The sequence below is a fragment of the Battus philenor genome, unplaced genomic scaffold (assembly GCF_028537555.1).
Source record: "Battus philenor isolate CCGP_79_NKW_IND1 unplaced genomic scaffold, ilBatPhil1.0.hap1 SCAF_30, whole genome shotgun sequence".
NCBI lineage: Eukaryota > Metazoa > Arthropoda > Insecta > Lepidoptera > Papilionidae > Battus > Battus philenor.
Window position 1 is genome coordinate 2,008,963 of NW_027181694.1, and position 16,358 is coordinate 2,025,320.

The 16,358-nt window shown below is 35.4% G+C and overlaps 1 protein-coding gene across 1 annotated transcript; it reads right to left on the bottom strand.

Annotated features, from left to right (window-relative positions):
* Positions 1–394: 394 nt before the first annotated feature.
* Positions 395–15,880, bottom strand: Ns4 (Nucleostemin 4). The gene is made up of 12 exons (XM_068771107.1): positions 15,776–15,880; positions 13,563–13,662; positions 12,559–12,703; positions 10,817–10,964; positions 9,717–9,857; positions 8,175–8,385; positions 6,749–6,922; positions 6,108–6,310; positions 4,709–4,824; positions 3,203–3,337; positions 2,211–2,308; positions 395–784 (listed from the first exon to the last, which is right to left on the bottom strand). Exons 2-12 carry the CDS (start codon positions 13,651–13,653, stop codon positions 549–551), a joined length of 1,698 nt encoding a protein of 565 aa, XP_068627208.1. The 5' UTR covers positions 13,654–13,662; positions 15,776–15,880; the 3' UTR covers positions 395–548.
* Positions 15,881–16,358: the final 478 nt, after the last annotated feature.

A 16,358-nucleotide genomic window follows, 5' to 3' on the forward strand; every position in this document is an offset into this window, starting at 1 on the left:
CCTGTGCGATCACTTATGATGCAACACCATGGTCTCTCACACCAAGTCTCATTGCAAGCGGTCACTTAATCCATGGAGAGGACTATGATTGGTCTTACTTCCGGTCTTATTGGCAAGTTCAGTTAAAATAAAGCCCACCGTGGCTTTAATGTTTTGGAGTGAAGACCACCTATAAGGTAGACCATGTAGGTATGATGATATCAGCTAAATACTCTCATAACATGGTTTCGTATTACGCGATTTTGTTTCTTTATACAAAAGTGACTGACATAGCTTAGTGGACTGCAGGAACATATGGCCACTGGGGCCTTCAGGTCCTGGAGGGAGCATGACCAGCAGGGGTAAGACGTCCAGCCGGAAGGTGAAAACACCTTGTCAAGGTCGTTGAAATACACTAGATAGAAGACACTTCTAACCCCACAGGGTATGATGTTCAGAAGTGGACGTAGCTAAAAAAATAAATATTTTAATTTAAATTAGTTAAAATATCTGTAATATAACAAATCACTTGATAACAAGTGTGAGTTATTTATATATAAGAGACGGATTCATTCTACATTAGCAAGAGCTGCAAACTTATTGGCCATAGCAACACATTCCTCTGCATCGCTGTCTGTCCCGGAGCTGGCACGACCAGAATCTCCAGAGCCTTCGCCCCCGGAGGCCGTTCGTGACGGCTCCGAAGTCCCAGAGTCATCAGACAGCATACCATCCTCGCTGTCTTCTCCAGTAAGCGCTTGCACCCATCTCACGTATTTTATCTCTTCACATTTTTCATATTTCTCTGCAATATTTATTATACAGGGTGATTACATATCTAAAAACTTTAAAGGGGTAATTATGAAAAGTTCTATGCAGGAAAAAATATCAGAATATAACACTTAACACTAAAATTATAGACAATAAAAATGACAGCAACAGGGCATTAGGTAAAAGAAATGTAGGTAGACCAATAAAATAGGGCAGGGGTGGCTAAGCACTTTGATAGTGCAAGACATTTTTCGAAATTTTTCACAGGCCGCTATTTACAAATACGTATTGTATTTAAAATACACGCAAATGAATTTGAATTATTAAAAAAAAATTACAAGTAGTAGTAAAATATGTGTATTTAAGTTAGATATAATGGCAAACATATATAACAGCACTCCTGACAATACTTAAGATGCCGGTTAGTTAATTATGATCGGTGTTTGGATTTCGCTAATTCTATGCTGGAATAATAATAATAATTGTTCACGCCAGTAATTTGTTCCGATTTCCCAGCAGCTGACATGGGTTACATAAATTTAAATATTAAAATAATTCGACAATCAATCGGAGCCACAAATAATCGTTCAAAGAGCCGCAGTTTGGCCACCCCTGATATAGTATAAATAGCAGAAAAAATGGGGTGACCCTCTCTAAATACAGAGTATAGATAAAGATAGATAAGATAGATAAATATTTCTACTTCCAGTGCATATTCACCCAAATGGATCCACATTACAACTATCCATACTAATATTATGTAAGTTAATATACCAACATGTTTATGTAAAAGCTATGCATAAAAAAGTCAATGCTTTCAGAAATAAAAACATAATTACAATGTAGTAAGAAAAAGAAAAAAGTGTTTATTCGGATTCGTCAGCTTCCCCCAAAAGATATATATGGGGGATGCACCATAATCGCCACACTTGGCAGGCGGGTTGGCGATTAGTTTTTTAATTGTTGTATTATGGTACAGAGAGAATGCTGCTCCCCATCCTCAGGAAAATTTTTGTGAGCAGTGACAATCTTAGATAATTATTGCACAAAGTGTGAATTATATAAGATTGTATCCCGGGAATCGAATCCGCGACTTATGATTAAGTCTCAGTCCTCTACCGGTGGACTACCATTGCTCAATATTCATAATAAATTTTAAAATTATTTATTTTTCCCATCTGTCACTGCAGACTTTGTACACATAAGAGTGATGACTTTATAACGGGATGCCCCCTTTGTAACAAAACAAAGTTGTCTTCTGAAATCAATAGATGGCGTTTGGTTGATCATTATTTGAATTAATCTAATTTTAACGGATTGTTTTTTATATTGCCAACATTTCAAATGAATTCTAAATCCTCGTCACCTCTGAAACTGGAATCTACAGGGTAATTGGTTAATAGAAAATATTTAAATGGGTGAATGTAACTAAAGCTGATGATAATAAAGTGCAGAACTACCTCTGTCTTCCGTATACCCTGGAGGTCGCAACCAGAGACATATCTTGCCGTCCAGCGCCATTCTCAACAGGCTGTTAGCTGCCCTGTACGTATCCAATCTGAAAACGAACTTCATTTATATATCGATTGAATTACGATTTTTTATTATTTACAATAATTAAAGGCTTCCAGAAGCTTCTTTTTATCATACATTATTTTCAAAAGCTAGTTTCATACTCCCCCCCCCCCTTTTTCTCGCGGGGAAATCCCACGTGGGATAAACCTCCACCGCTGGACAGAGAATAGGGTATATATAGGGACTGCAGTATGATATTATGGTACATAGAGGGCGCTGCTGCCCATTTATATATATGATTGTATCCCGGGAATCGAACTTGCTATTGCAAGTTTCAGTCTTCTACTGATGGGCAACCACTGCCAATTCTATCGTATGAGAGTTATAAGGTTCCTTAGAGAAGATTATCAGGTATATACATTTAGTCTCCATGAGAATATTAATATAGATATCACTATAAATAAAGATAGCTTGTGATACCTCACTCTAGACTTCATAAAGTTATCCCATAAGTGGGCAACTGTGTACAGTGTTCAATACACTACATATAATGTCTCTGAATATTATGTAATAGGTTAATTAAACTTCTAGAAAAAATCTATTTTCTTTTTTTAATGCTATTTAGTGGAGTTCCTATCAAATTAGAATCTTTTATATCCTTGACGTATGTATAAATGATTTTTTAACTACACTCTAAGACAAATTTTTCCAACGTGGGGCCCACATCCCCATGTAGGAAATTTGATTTTTATGAGGTAATTCGAAAATATACCGTAATATCTTATTTTATGTATATTACATAGAGGGGAGGGGTGAAAAAAGGGGGGGTAGTAATATTAGTATGGCTAAGGTGGGGACATTCCCCACCTGGGTTGGTTGGAAAATACTGCTCGAAGAGGAAGTTGTGTCCCAACAGTGGGAATGAAAACTTAGTTACCTCGCAGCCTTGGCGGTGAGATATCCTCGCTTCTTGGCCCACCCGTCGCAGATGTCTCGTGGTGACCAGGTATCGTCGTTATCCGGATGGTCAATACGCAGTAGTTTGGGCAGATCCAACCTCTCCGCTAAGTACCTGAAACATATTTTAAATTTACATCTTTATAGGCAGGTAATTTTATTTTTCCTAGGTTGGTAGGACTGTCTATAACATTTGCCAAGCGTCTGTTTATGAAAAGGCTTAATTGTCTCTTTTGATACTATTGAAGAGATAAAAACCGAATCGAATGTCTTGAAGGCTATATCGGAAAAAGGCTTTTCTGACAGTTTCTAGGACTGGAAAAAGCGTAAGCAAAAGTGCATTTTATCAAACGGGATCACTCTGAAGGTGATGAAATTGATTTGGAAGAATAAATAAAGAATTTACATTTTAAATACAAATTCACATAATTTTTTGATCACAGTTTTATATATATGTATATATATATATATATATATATATATATATATATATATATAGCAGCAGGGGTATTAAGATTCTAGACTAGAGAATATAATATAAGAATATGGTTCGACAAACGCAGCATATGAGGGCAATGGTAGCGCCATCTGTCGACGCCAGTCGAAAGTAGAGTTTCGTCGTATATAACGTCTGTCGCCAAATGCACTATCTAACCTGAAAAAACTATTTTACATACATGAATATACATATACTCGTATTACGTTGTCTAACAACTAAAAACAACTTTGAACGGTCACCCTGTTGAAGTCGAAGTTTCTAATACACGATACTAGATGGCGTTCAAAACGCTTGTCATTGCAAATAGCGCCAACAGATGGCGCTGAACGTAGATTGCCTCGCGTTGTAATTGATAGACAATGGTACAACAGTGCGCCGCTCATGAATTCTTTTTGTGCGACAGTAACTTAATTAAAAGCAATAATATACTAACGTCAGCGTAGGTTCGATTCCAAACACACAAACAAAAAAGAGAATATTGAAAACAATCTGGCATATATACAGCCAAAAATCAGTAAGATATTTCTTTCATTAATCTCAAAGTGATGCCACAAGATGGATTACGATACGTACTGATAAAAAGGCTTGCCCAATAGTGGGAACATAAAAACATATTCATGGTTTGTAATTTCCATAAAATCCACTTATGCATTTTTCCATATCACTTTACACTTTACATCATCATTTCGGACCTTGGACGTCCACTGTTGGATATATGGCCACCATGTGAGTGCCACTTCAAGTCATTAATCCGCTGGGCGATATTGGTTACTTTTGTCTACCGATCTCCTCATTCCTGAATCGATCAGCACAAAGATAGTGCTGATGCTGAAATCCTACCACTAACTCCTCGGAGTAAATTACAGCATCGTAGCTGACACTCTTCCCAGCACTGGGAAAAAATAGTTGGTCGTAAATTTCGTGTAAATTCCACTAGAACAGTGAGTGTGAACACATCCTAATATGGTAAATGATTTTAACATTTACCTTATGGTGGTGTATGGTTCTCGCAATTGGGCAATAGGATATGAACCCATCAGTATCTGTATAGCACGAGGCACCTTCGATGGAAAGACCAGACCTGGACAGTCACATAGGCGGACCTGTAACAAGTTTTTGTTTATTTAAATCAATTCTATGTATTATGAAAATAGCTTTTTGGAAATAGACCATCACCACTGGGGTATTTATCAAGATGGCGAAGAATGACAAAGAGTTGGAGAGGCTACTATGGAAATGAGTTACACGGAACCAAAGGGTCCCTGAACAATTTTAAAAACAAAACTGGACATTATAGATGGGTAGCTCGCGAGCTAAAGACAAGAAAGATATATATCTTTGCAAAAGATATAATCACACTTCAGCGCGGGCGTTGGAATTGTATCTCTGTCTTTGTAATTGTAACGAGTTGTGGCTCGCTCAGAGTTAGAGAGAGATAGATGGACTTACATACCAATTTACACATAAAATAAAGAGACGGATAGCTATTGCATGTTTGCTTTAAAAATGTAAACTACGCATTTTCGGAACGACGACATAACGCAAGCGCGCGATTAGTTTTTATGTACTTTATAAAAAAGACATGAAATGCTTAATAGGAATATATCACACGTTTTATTCCGCCTTACCGAGTTCTAAGTCTGAGCTAAAAGTGCCGAAGATATAAAGGATATATGTTTAGTGTTAGGTAGCTCATTCTCCCAGTCGCACCGAGCTAAGTGAGTTAAACATATACAAGAGTGTTATATATCCCAATATCCAAAACATATAAATGACTCTTTTCTTGTCAGGGATACATTTTGACCATCTCTACTAGACATACGTCTTACATTTTGCACAATGATGATATGACGATAATATAATACTAACACAGTTACAAAAAATACAGCATCAAAGGCCTTTAAAAATGCCAAATAAATTTCCTCGGCTCTTCCAACCCACATAGGAGACCCATATGCTTCTTCTTTTCAGACGATGGAAACCCGTGACTGAAAGGCATAGATCTTCCTCAAAGATCTTTCCGTTCAAAATATCACATATGTATCAATTTTGTAATAAAATCTCCTTGAATGTATTTTTGTATCTGGCTGGTTTTGATAATATTGAAAAAGTTACATTAAAAAAAAGAATATACTGCTAAGATTTCGTTTCGACTTATTTTTTTTATCTGTTTCTCTTTCTGTCAAAATTAGTTAATCTTGTAAAGAAATTCGATATATTTTACAGTTTTGTTCAAAATAAAAAAATTGTGATATTAATGCTTTGTCAGCGAAGAATAATTTTGCTGGCAAATATACACCTGTTGCAGGTTAATATCAAGACAGGCCTGGCAAAAATTATCATTTTGCCAGGCCTGTCTTTTAAATTATTAATTATCAAAACATACCTGTGGCGTCAAGAAAATAGTTTGGAAATGCTTCGTGTGACCAGGAGTCTTGGATACAGAGACGACCTTCCTCCCCATGATTGCGTTCATCAGCGACGACTTCCCAACGTTGGGCTGGCCCACGCAGCCCACAGTCAGCACTCCGTTCTTGTACTTCTCGTGGCTGAAGAACGTTGTATCGGCTTTCTCTACTATTGTTTCACCTGGAAAATATAAAATATTTTTTGAAGTAGCAATAGGCAGACCACATCGCACAGACTTCTGCTGGGTACATGGCCTTGGTAGGTAACCAAAAAAAACCAAGATGAAAACCAGAATCACTGGAGGCAGGTCTTTTCTATCTTAATGTCAGTGGATAAGTAACGCTCAAAATGAATATGTCTTACAAAATGGCGGTATCGTTGTGTGAGTGAGAGAGCTATACTTTCGCATTCATCCATTTCTTTCAAATATATATATATATATACACACACACACACACACATATATGCGTGTGTGTCAAAGGTTGTTAAAATGTGATGAAAAGATAAAGACATAGTTACTTTTGTTTAAAAGTTTTCAAACTAATAAACAAGTGATATCAACATTGACCTCCCACCATTCCCCCAACACTTACACACACGTGCGTCTATACAACTTACCAACTTCCGTCTCTTCATCATCATCAAACTCCACATCCGTTTCCTCTGCTATTTTCTTCTCCCAAGAGCTGAGATCCACTTGACCACTGACAATCTCCTTGCACGCCTCCAGGATCTTTGTGGCGCCCTCTGCGCACATTCGCTGACGTCCCTTGCGTCTTCTCACTTGAAGACCTGAAAATTTGAACATACTATAAAGATCATAAGACTTTGAACAGAACAATCATACTACACAGAGAAGTATCTTTATAGATTGTTTAACACATTCCATGTCATGTGGGATGTATACGACTCCCGCTGCACTTTCCGTTCAGGCCATTTGCAGTTCTCATTGAAGAACAATGGACTCTTAAACAAATGAATTGTAGGCTCGAATATAGATAACTTCACATCACATACGTAATGCATATTAAAATCTATAGCTTTGCAGTATTGAAAAAGTGTAAGCATACATTTTAAACGACTTTTTTAATTTCAAAGTGTGGGGGTCTCATTGCCCATTGTTGATGTAAAAGTTTTAAAGGGGTGAATGTATTGACACTTATTACCAATCATTCTATATAAAGCAATTACAATTAATTATGTTACAATAATTTTTTTTCTATCTCTCTGTGAAAGGCCATTAACTTCTGTCAGTACAAAATCTACATACAGATAATATACAATAATTCATTTTAATATGTAGTGATACGAATTTAGAAAACGTTTTTTATTATAATTTTATCATTACGCTATTTATTATTTCTGAAACTAAAACATTGATATTTGGATAGGGAGAACCATATATACACCAATTGGTCTTCTGTATATGTATATATATATATATTATAACTTTAGATTCTTCCTCTGGATATAGACTTTCTTTGGTTTCTTTTACACTGTCTTACAATATTATTACTATGTTATTTATTATTTTTTCAAACCATTGATTTTTAGATATGGTGTACCATACTTTAATCGACAGCAAATATGTTGCACTTTTTAAACCTCTCACACCAATAACCAATCACTCTATATATATTAACGCAGACCGTGTGATGAGGGCAACCTCATCACACGGTCTGCGTTGCCTTTTGAAAGTATAATTTTACACGCACACACACACATAGAGTGAGAGAGAGAGAGAGATAGACAAACATACACAGACAGAAACACACACAGACACGCACATTTACAAAAAATAATTTCTTATGTATTGAATTTGGCACAATTTAATATTTTAACGGAAATTTACATATATACAGAATAATTGGTTTTATATTTTAGTGTAATGTAAGACATTCCTGTAATTTACAAGAACAATCCCTCTTTTTTCTCCACTCTTCTTTCCTGCATGGACATTAAAGTTCTTCCAAGTCTTTCGGATCTTCTAATAAAAATTTATAAATGTAATACCATCTCATACTCTGCTTGAATAACAACTTACCAGCTTTATCGCTGCTGGCTCCGCGCAGGTTATATCCAGGGCACGATGTGAAATAAACGACTTTCAACCCTGGACACCTAGTCATAAGGTAGTCTTTCCATGCTGCCACCACAGAAGCAGGCACCAAGTCAATTTTATTCAACACCAGGATCATATCCTTGCCTTGCTGCTTGACCACATACTCGTAGAGAGATGGTGGGAACATCATACCCTGGGAAAAGTTAACGAATGCCCGGTTAGATATGAGGTGTTTAATGGATTCAGGCGTTACATTGCGGAAGTCCATCCTAAATATCACACTAAATATCACTCGGTGTTTAGCACTAATCTGTGTAACAACTCCTGAAGATGCCCCGTGGAGGGGTGAAACACGTGTTGAGTGAATTTACGGTGGCGGTTGTGTAGTTGGCATTGTCTGTCGCATGCGCATTTACGAGCGGGCTGGCGGGCGGTGCACTTTCATGCACGACAACCACTGCATGTGCGGAGGTGGCTAGATATTGGTCCTTTCTTATTTAGATATGAGGTGATCGAGACGGATGAGCTTGAGATTGACTTGACACACATGAGATATTTTAGAAGTCAGTTGTTTTGTTTGGTGCTAATGTCTCGTTACGTGTTGCAGGTGCAGTAGTTGCTGGTGCTCTGTGGTTAGTGCTTGCATTGTTACTGTGGGAACCCTGCGATGGGCGTGAAGAGAAAGTCTTTGGGACGTCTCTTTGCAGAGATACAGAGGGAGTCGCACTTCCTATGGGAGGGTTTTTTTTGGCCCCTGCTATTGAGGCCCCCTAATTTGTTGGGATCAGGGTCTTTATTTACAAAATGAGTTTTTCAATTATTTTATCTCTATTCTTCACTCACTTTCATACATCTCAACTTCTTTTGTTCTTACCTTTTATCCTTCACAATATCTTACATTTTTTGTCCTTTCATTCAATCTTGCTTTCATCGCCTTCCTTCCATCATCTTATTACTCTTAGGTGGCTAGGTACATTTCTTATATTCTTTATTTTATTACTTATCCTATTTTTTATATCACAGTTTTCTTTTTTTGGGGTTAGACTTTTTTAATACATTACTACACTTTTCTTATTCTATTTTCCCATTATTAATTAACTAGTTATTTTACGTGCAGTTCCTATGGGAGGCTTCGGGTGGAAAGAGGCCGACTCAAATAAGTCTCTAAGGCTTCAAAGAATTCTTGGACCATTGGGAGTTCAGGGTCGCTATGGTCTACATTACGCTGATGCCACTCTGCCCCAGTGGCTATCCGGGCTGAAGTGGTTTTGGAGCGTTTGTAGAGAATTTGTAAAAGACTAGTCTTACGAAAGATTTGGACAAGTGGAGTTTGTGCTTGAGGGGGAGTTCGCTTGAGTGGATAAGGGGGCCTGTTGAGGATGCGACCAGCTTTAATCCTGACCTGGTGGACGATATGGTGTTGTCTAGTTTAGAGTCATGTTTCATGTTGTGTAGGTGTATTTTACTACCATATTGTATGTTATATATTATATATGTACTATCGTATCGTTTATTAACACTTACAGCGAACCTGACGTCCACAATAAGCAACAGTATGTCGCACATCTCAAGCACCCTCCACAACTGTCTCCAGGTCTCCAAGTTGAGTTCAAAATATGACATGTCCTTCCAGTGTTCCGAGGCCTGAAGTTGGTCTATGTATTCCTGAAAGTTTGGTATAAATCAGACATATATAATACATACATACATACATACAAATATGGTATCCAAATCAAAGGTTTTAGAAATTACATATAACCTTATGATAATATATTTAGAAAAAGAGTTTTCAAAATTCAATAAGTTATACATATTATCATTTATAATCTGTCCCTGCAGACTTTGTACTGCCAGAAGATATTGGCCTGTCACATTACAAAAGAAATCAAAATTATGTAATATATTTCAAAGTGATCACTTTATGGTAATAAAGAATAGCTGACTGAAACCAATCACCCCGAATAGAGAAAAACTAAGAAAATAGTGGTTAATGTTTGTGGATTACTATGAATAGCCTATGTGAACACAGATTTCTGAGTTATTTGGCCAAGGGGCATAGCTGATCTTAGCGAATTTTTTCAACTGGCCAATGTTAGCTATGCTCAGCTTTCTGCTTTATCTTATCAACAGGGGGTGGCTGATCTGAGGGAAACACTTCAACTGGCTAATACGAACACAGCTTTCTGTTTGATTTGGTCTAGAGACAGGCTCATCTGAGTGGATTACTTTAACTGCGGCCATGTGGACACCGTTTTTTGATATATTTGGTCTAGGGGCATGGCTCTACTAAAAAGATTACTTCAACAGCCAATGTGAACACAGCTTTCTGCTTCTCTTATCAACGGGGAGGGGGGGAGACGGGCTGATCTGAGATAACACATCAAGTGGCTAATATGAACACAGCTTTCTGTTTGGTTTGGTCTAGAGACAGGCTCATCTGAGTGGATTACTTTAACTGCGGCGATGTGGACACCGCTTTTTGATATATTTCGTCAAAGGGCTTAGCTCATCTGAAAAGATTACTTCAACTGGTCAAGGTGAACAGTGCTTTCCCATTTATTTGGTAAAGGGGCGTGGCAGATCTGAATAACAACTATCAGTAATAGATATTTGAGGTCGCTTACCCTAAAATACTTCTGTTCCTGGGCATCCAACTCGGAGACAGACATCTTGAAGTCCCATGGAGGTCTTTTCGGGAATGATATCTCCGCTGGAAAGTAATCTGATGGGTCCACTTCCATCTCCTTCTCTGATACAGGTTGCAAGGACTTTCTGCAATCATTAAACATTTTTTAAATGTTGTAATTAAAGCATGTAATAAGAAATTATGGATAACCAGCAAATCAAATAGTCCCATGGCCTGGGCCTTAGAGACATCCACTAATAGGAGGGGAGATTGTCAACCAATCTGACTTCAAACACGACAATTCAAAGTATTTATAAATATTCTTGGATTGCAGATTGATGTAGAAGTAATACATAGAAGCCCAAAACTGATGAGATGAACTGGATATACAGAAGCCTATATCAGATGCTTAGCAGAAACACCAGGCTGTCGCTAGTTACCAAGCTCTTGATTTATAAAGAAGTGATAAAACCAATTTGGACTTATCGAGATGAACTTTGGGACTCAGACTGTGATACCAACATAGCCACATTCAGATATCTCATAACTTCATTCTAAAGCAATTGTCAACAATCCGTGGATTCTAAAATCAACACAGTATAAAGAATAAAGCCAGTAACAACACAAGTAAAGCAAGAGTGAAAAACCAACATATCATACTGAATAAAAAACATATTTTAGACCAATAACACCTTCAATAAAGCACCAATTAAATGCAAAGTTATTGCTGATAAGCAATCTACACATCATTGGTTATTGTTCAAAATATTTGCCCAAAGTCTGTCAAAAGATTCCATAAGTGTAAGAGTAAATGCTTTTTATTTTAATAAGAATCTAATTTGAATTGCATATGACATACTTCTAAAATATAACTACAACTGTAGAATATCCTTCACTTGACATTCCTCTCTCTTTAAATTTCCAATAGAACTAGTTGGAAGAGACCAGGTTTTCTGACGACCTTCACATTTCAACCTTATGGGTGGATATCTTGCGCTTGCCAATCCATGGTCTTCACTCCAGAACCTGAAGGCCTCACATGCCATCTGTTCTGCACCCCATATGGCATACCCACTATTAACAGTGCTGACGTCACGCTGCTTAAAATAGCTACAGTTACGAATCCCTAATACATACATTCCTGTCCCACTATACAATTTTGGCTTGACGTTGATTTATCGGAAACAACCTTGTAAGTAAATAATTTGAAATTATTTATTTGGAAAACATTTTATACAGTTTATGTATAACGGTGAACTTTATGCCAAAGGTATTCTCTACCACATAACCGTTAGGCGGTGCAGAGATAAATTAATAAAGGTAGGTGAAATAAGTAATATAATAAAACACAAAAAATAAAATGGAAAAATGAAATCAAATTAAGAAGGAAGACAATCTCTTAAAAACACCTTACGTAAATGTGCCGTAATACATACACACACACATATCTTTATATATACACACACATACATTAACTACTTATATAAATATTATAAAATCCATCAATCGTGATGATTCCATCAGCTTGTCAAGCAACACCACTCAAACTTTCGCTTTGAATGTGCAACGATTCCTGATCATACTTATATAGAGGGGAATGCATTCCAGAGAAGAATATATTGTATTGCAAAGGAGAAGTAATTAAAGTTAGTACAATGGGGGGACATCTAAGTAGATGATTGCTTGAAGAGTGAAGTGTTGTATTGGTTACGAACTGAAATTGAGATGTTAATCACTTACAATGCATCTTCCTTCTTCATCTGCAACTCTTCTTCAGTTTCGCGGTAGAACTTCAAGGCGTAACGGTTCGCATCTCCACGACCGCGAGCTCTGTTCGGCTGGTAGTTCACTGACACCACGTCGTAAGCGCTGGAGGAGGTGGAAGCTGAAACCATAGAATTAACTCAACATTTCAAAAATCGCCGTGCAGGTGTCATGGATGCAAGACCAGTTCTTCGGCACTGACGACCTTTATACCAGGTTTAAATCAATCAATTTCAAAATGAACAAATAGTTCTGCTCTGTAAGCCCCAGAAATAAGCTGATGTTTATTCTTGTCCGACTTAAATCTTTCAGTAGATTATAGAGAATATTTACTGTCATTCCTCTTGCTCCTACCTCTATAATAACAGTAGCTTTACATTTACAGTAGACAATACTCCCCCTGTCTAGTATGCTATCTGTGCTGCAAACTTTGCACTACCAGAAGCAATTGGTCTGTCACATTTCAATGTAACATATTTGAGAGTGATCACTTCATACAGAGTGATTAATAAAAAGTGTTAAAGCTTTCAAGCTTTTTGCTGACAAATGAGCTATACTTTTAAATCTTTATAGCTTTTATACCTATAACCAACTACCTAGTAGAATACCCGGCAATAAATATTGCACATCAACTTTTGGAAAGAGACAATCGGCTAATTTGACTTCGTAGAGCATTAATCTGTCGCACAACTGACATAACGTCACATAAGTAGTGTGGGACAGAGATAATGTTCTACAAAGCCAAAATTAGGCGATTGTCTCGTTCCAAAGGCCAATGTGCAATATTTATTACCAGGTACTGTATATATCCATCTATATATTAACTTGTCATAATATCTTTGGAACCAATGGCATAGAGGCTTGAGATTAAAGAAATTCCACCTACAATAGGGCTACATTATATATAATTGCATTCATTTTTGAAATGGGCAGGGAATAGTTAATATAACATAAATCTGAAACAAAGATAAAATACTCACAGGACAATAAAAGGTTTTTATTTTTCTTTGCTTGTAATTGTTGCTTCTTCGCCTTACCGCTAAAAGGAGTCTTGCGCCTGGCCTGAGGCATTGTAAGGTTCTGTAAAAGAAATTATAAACTCTTATAACATATAATTGTTATATTTTTTATAGTTGGTAGGTTTTTGCTTAAATACAACCTTATAGGCCATATGCAGAAATAACAAGGTGAATTAGTTCCACATTATAGGAAACGTTATCATGCAGGAAAAGTGAATATATCTTTCATACAAAAAAATGTCTAGAAAAGGTTCAAGAAGTTTTTATGAGTAAAATCCATTAGAACAAGTATCCAAAATATAGTTTTGTAATGACTCCAGATGTTTTATACTGCAGCTGGCTTGCAAGAAAATTGACAATGTCATTAATTTAAAACTTTCAAATATCGAAATTATTAGATACTAGAATGCCCAATTCAATATTGTTGACAACTGTCAAACCTGATACTGGGGACATTCTTAGTCAGTCTACATCCCGAAGAGAAGTGTAGAACAAGAAGACTCATACTAGTGAGAACCGTAGAGAGAGAGAGAGAGAGCTGCTGTGGGCAGAATTGCTGCCAGTTTCGTTGTCCGAACTCTAGGACATTAAAGGGGGTGTTTTTTGTGGCTGCATTTCCGTCTCCCCAACCCCATAGTAGTGACAATATTAACAGTTATAAAGAGTGATAAATAGTGAATGTATAATCCTGGAGTGCCTAATTGTACTCCTATCAAGAGCTAGATTCACAATGATTCCTTAATTGGTGTAAATTAACCCTTTTCTTGATAATGTATCTGTAGAAATATATCAGAATTAAAAAAAAAATAGTGGCATCAATTTTGAATGCAAAGTAATCATTTGTATGTGAATGTTTAGATAACTTCTTTTCTATTTTTGAACACTTGTTCAGTTTTTTCTGTTGGCATCCTTGGGTCTTAAAAGTCAAGTGGTATAAATATTAATGTAATATTAAAAAAAAATCTGCCAAGTTAGTAAGGGTTAATGAAATTTGTTGCATTTTTGGTGACATTATAAATATAAATATAGTAAATTGTACAAGGATCATAATTTTTTGTTAACAAATATATTGACATCAAATTTCTTATAGTTTTTTTTAGAAAACTGTGGGCCTTTAGTGAAAAATAAAAGAAAACTTGAGTGACCAACTATTGAAAAATATATACAGTTAATACACTTTAAAAAACAGTGAATATATATAGTAATTTATCTTGATGGCCACCACTTTATACTTCTGTTAACTTGACATTAGTAATTTATTATCTGTAGAAATCTCTGTCATTTATTTTTATAATTAAAGTAGAACCTGATTAATTTACTAATTGTATATTTAAAGGTCACACTTCAAGCTATAATTGTCTTGTTGACAGATGATGAACAATAAAACTCATGATCAGCTCAAGTTGAAAAGGACTATAACTCATCATCACCATAGAACCTCTTTGTGATACTATTTCCTAAAAAAAATAAAGTGAATATGACAATACAAAAATTTTGTCAAACAATTTGTATGGAAAAAATCATACTTCACACATGAGTTCTTTTCAATTTAAATATAGAACTTTTTTAAATTCTTTAAGTTATTTATACCTAAAACTGCTTAATAGGTTTATTAGGAATTGTGATACATGTTTAAAACTTAAACAAACATTTTAATGAAGTTTATTATATTTAACTTGAATTTTGAACATGAAAATTAATACAAAATTATACAGATAGTGTTTATGTGCAATGCTGTCTATTTATCTCTTTTTCATATTGTTATATATGTGTAATAATAAATTAAACATTTCGTCACATACTTAAAAAAAATTCTGGTAGTCGCAAAGATGATCACAGACAAATAACATTATTTTAAAACACTATAATATAAGCGACGCGGAATAAACCGTTAATGATTAATGCATTGGAGCTGAATTTCAACGAAAATTTTAAACTCAATAGAGCGAAACATGTATATGAATTATGTATATATACATATACATGCATTATTGATGTTGTGTATGTTAATTCGTAAAGGCTTTTGTATTTACATTCCAAATATTAAAGTAAAGTAACACAATATTATGCTGTGAAATATTTTTATTGGAATTTTGCGATACAAAAACTTAACACATGTGCTCCACAATTGTTAATTCATTTTAAAATACAGGAAATTTATCTCATAAACTCACCTGTACGCTCAGAACCAAAAACTATAATTTCTTGTAAATAGTTTCGAGAAAATTCAAGAAAGAATACCGCAATAATTGTACCGCAATCTCGTGCGAGCTCCGACGTTTATCAAATATGAATGACAAGTAAGATCCACAGATAAATTATTTGAATGAATTCAAATTTAATAAATTTTATGGAAAATTATCTTTTCATTACTCTTAAAAGCCATTTATAAATATATTTACAGGAATTATAAAAATGTTTTAACCTACCATCTTATTTCATTAGAAAAGAAACTTATAAGAATATTGCTGAGTACATTCCGTATATAAAACTTATAAATACACAATTAATAAACATATAAGGAGTATTATTTAAAAATAGAGAGTAATTAGCACGATTTCTTGATATAAATAATTACTAATATAGTTGTAAAGTAAAGAAGTAATAATTTTGATATTTAATATAATAAGCACACAACATGGGACTGATAATATGAGGTATTTGTAAGTAAATATTAAATCATACGTTCGTTTTTCAATGTAAATTTTTAGAAAGTTTTAGCATATATTATTAGCAAGATATTATGTTCAAAATTTG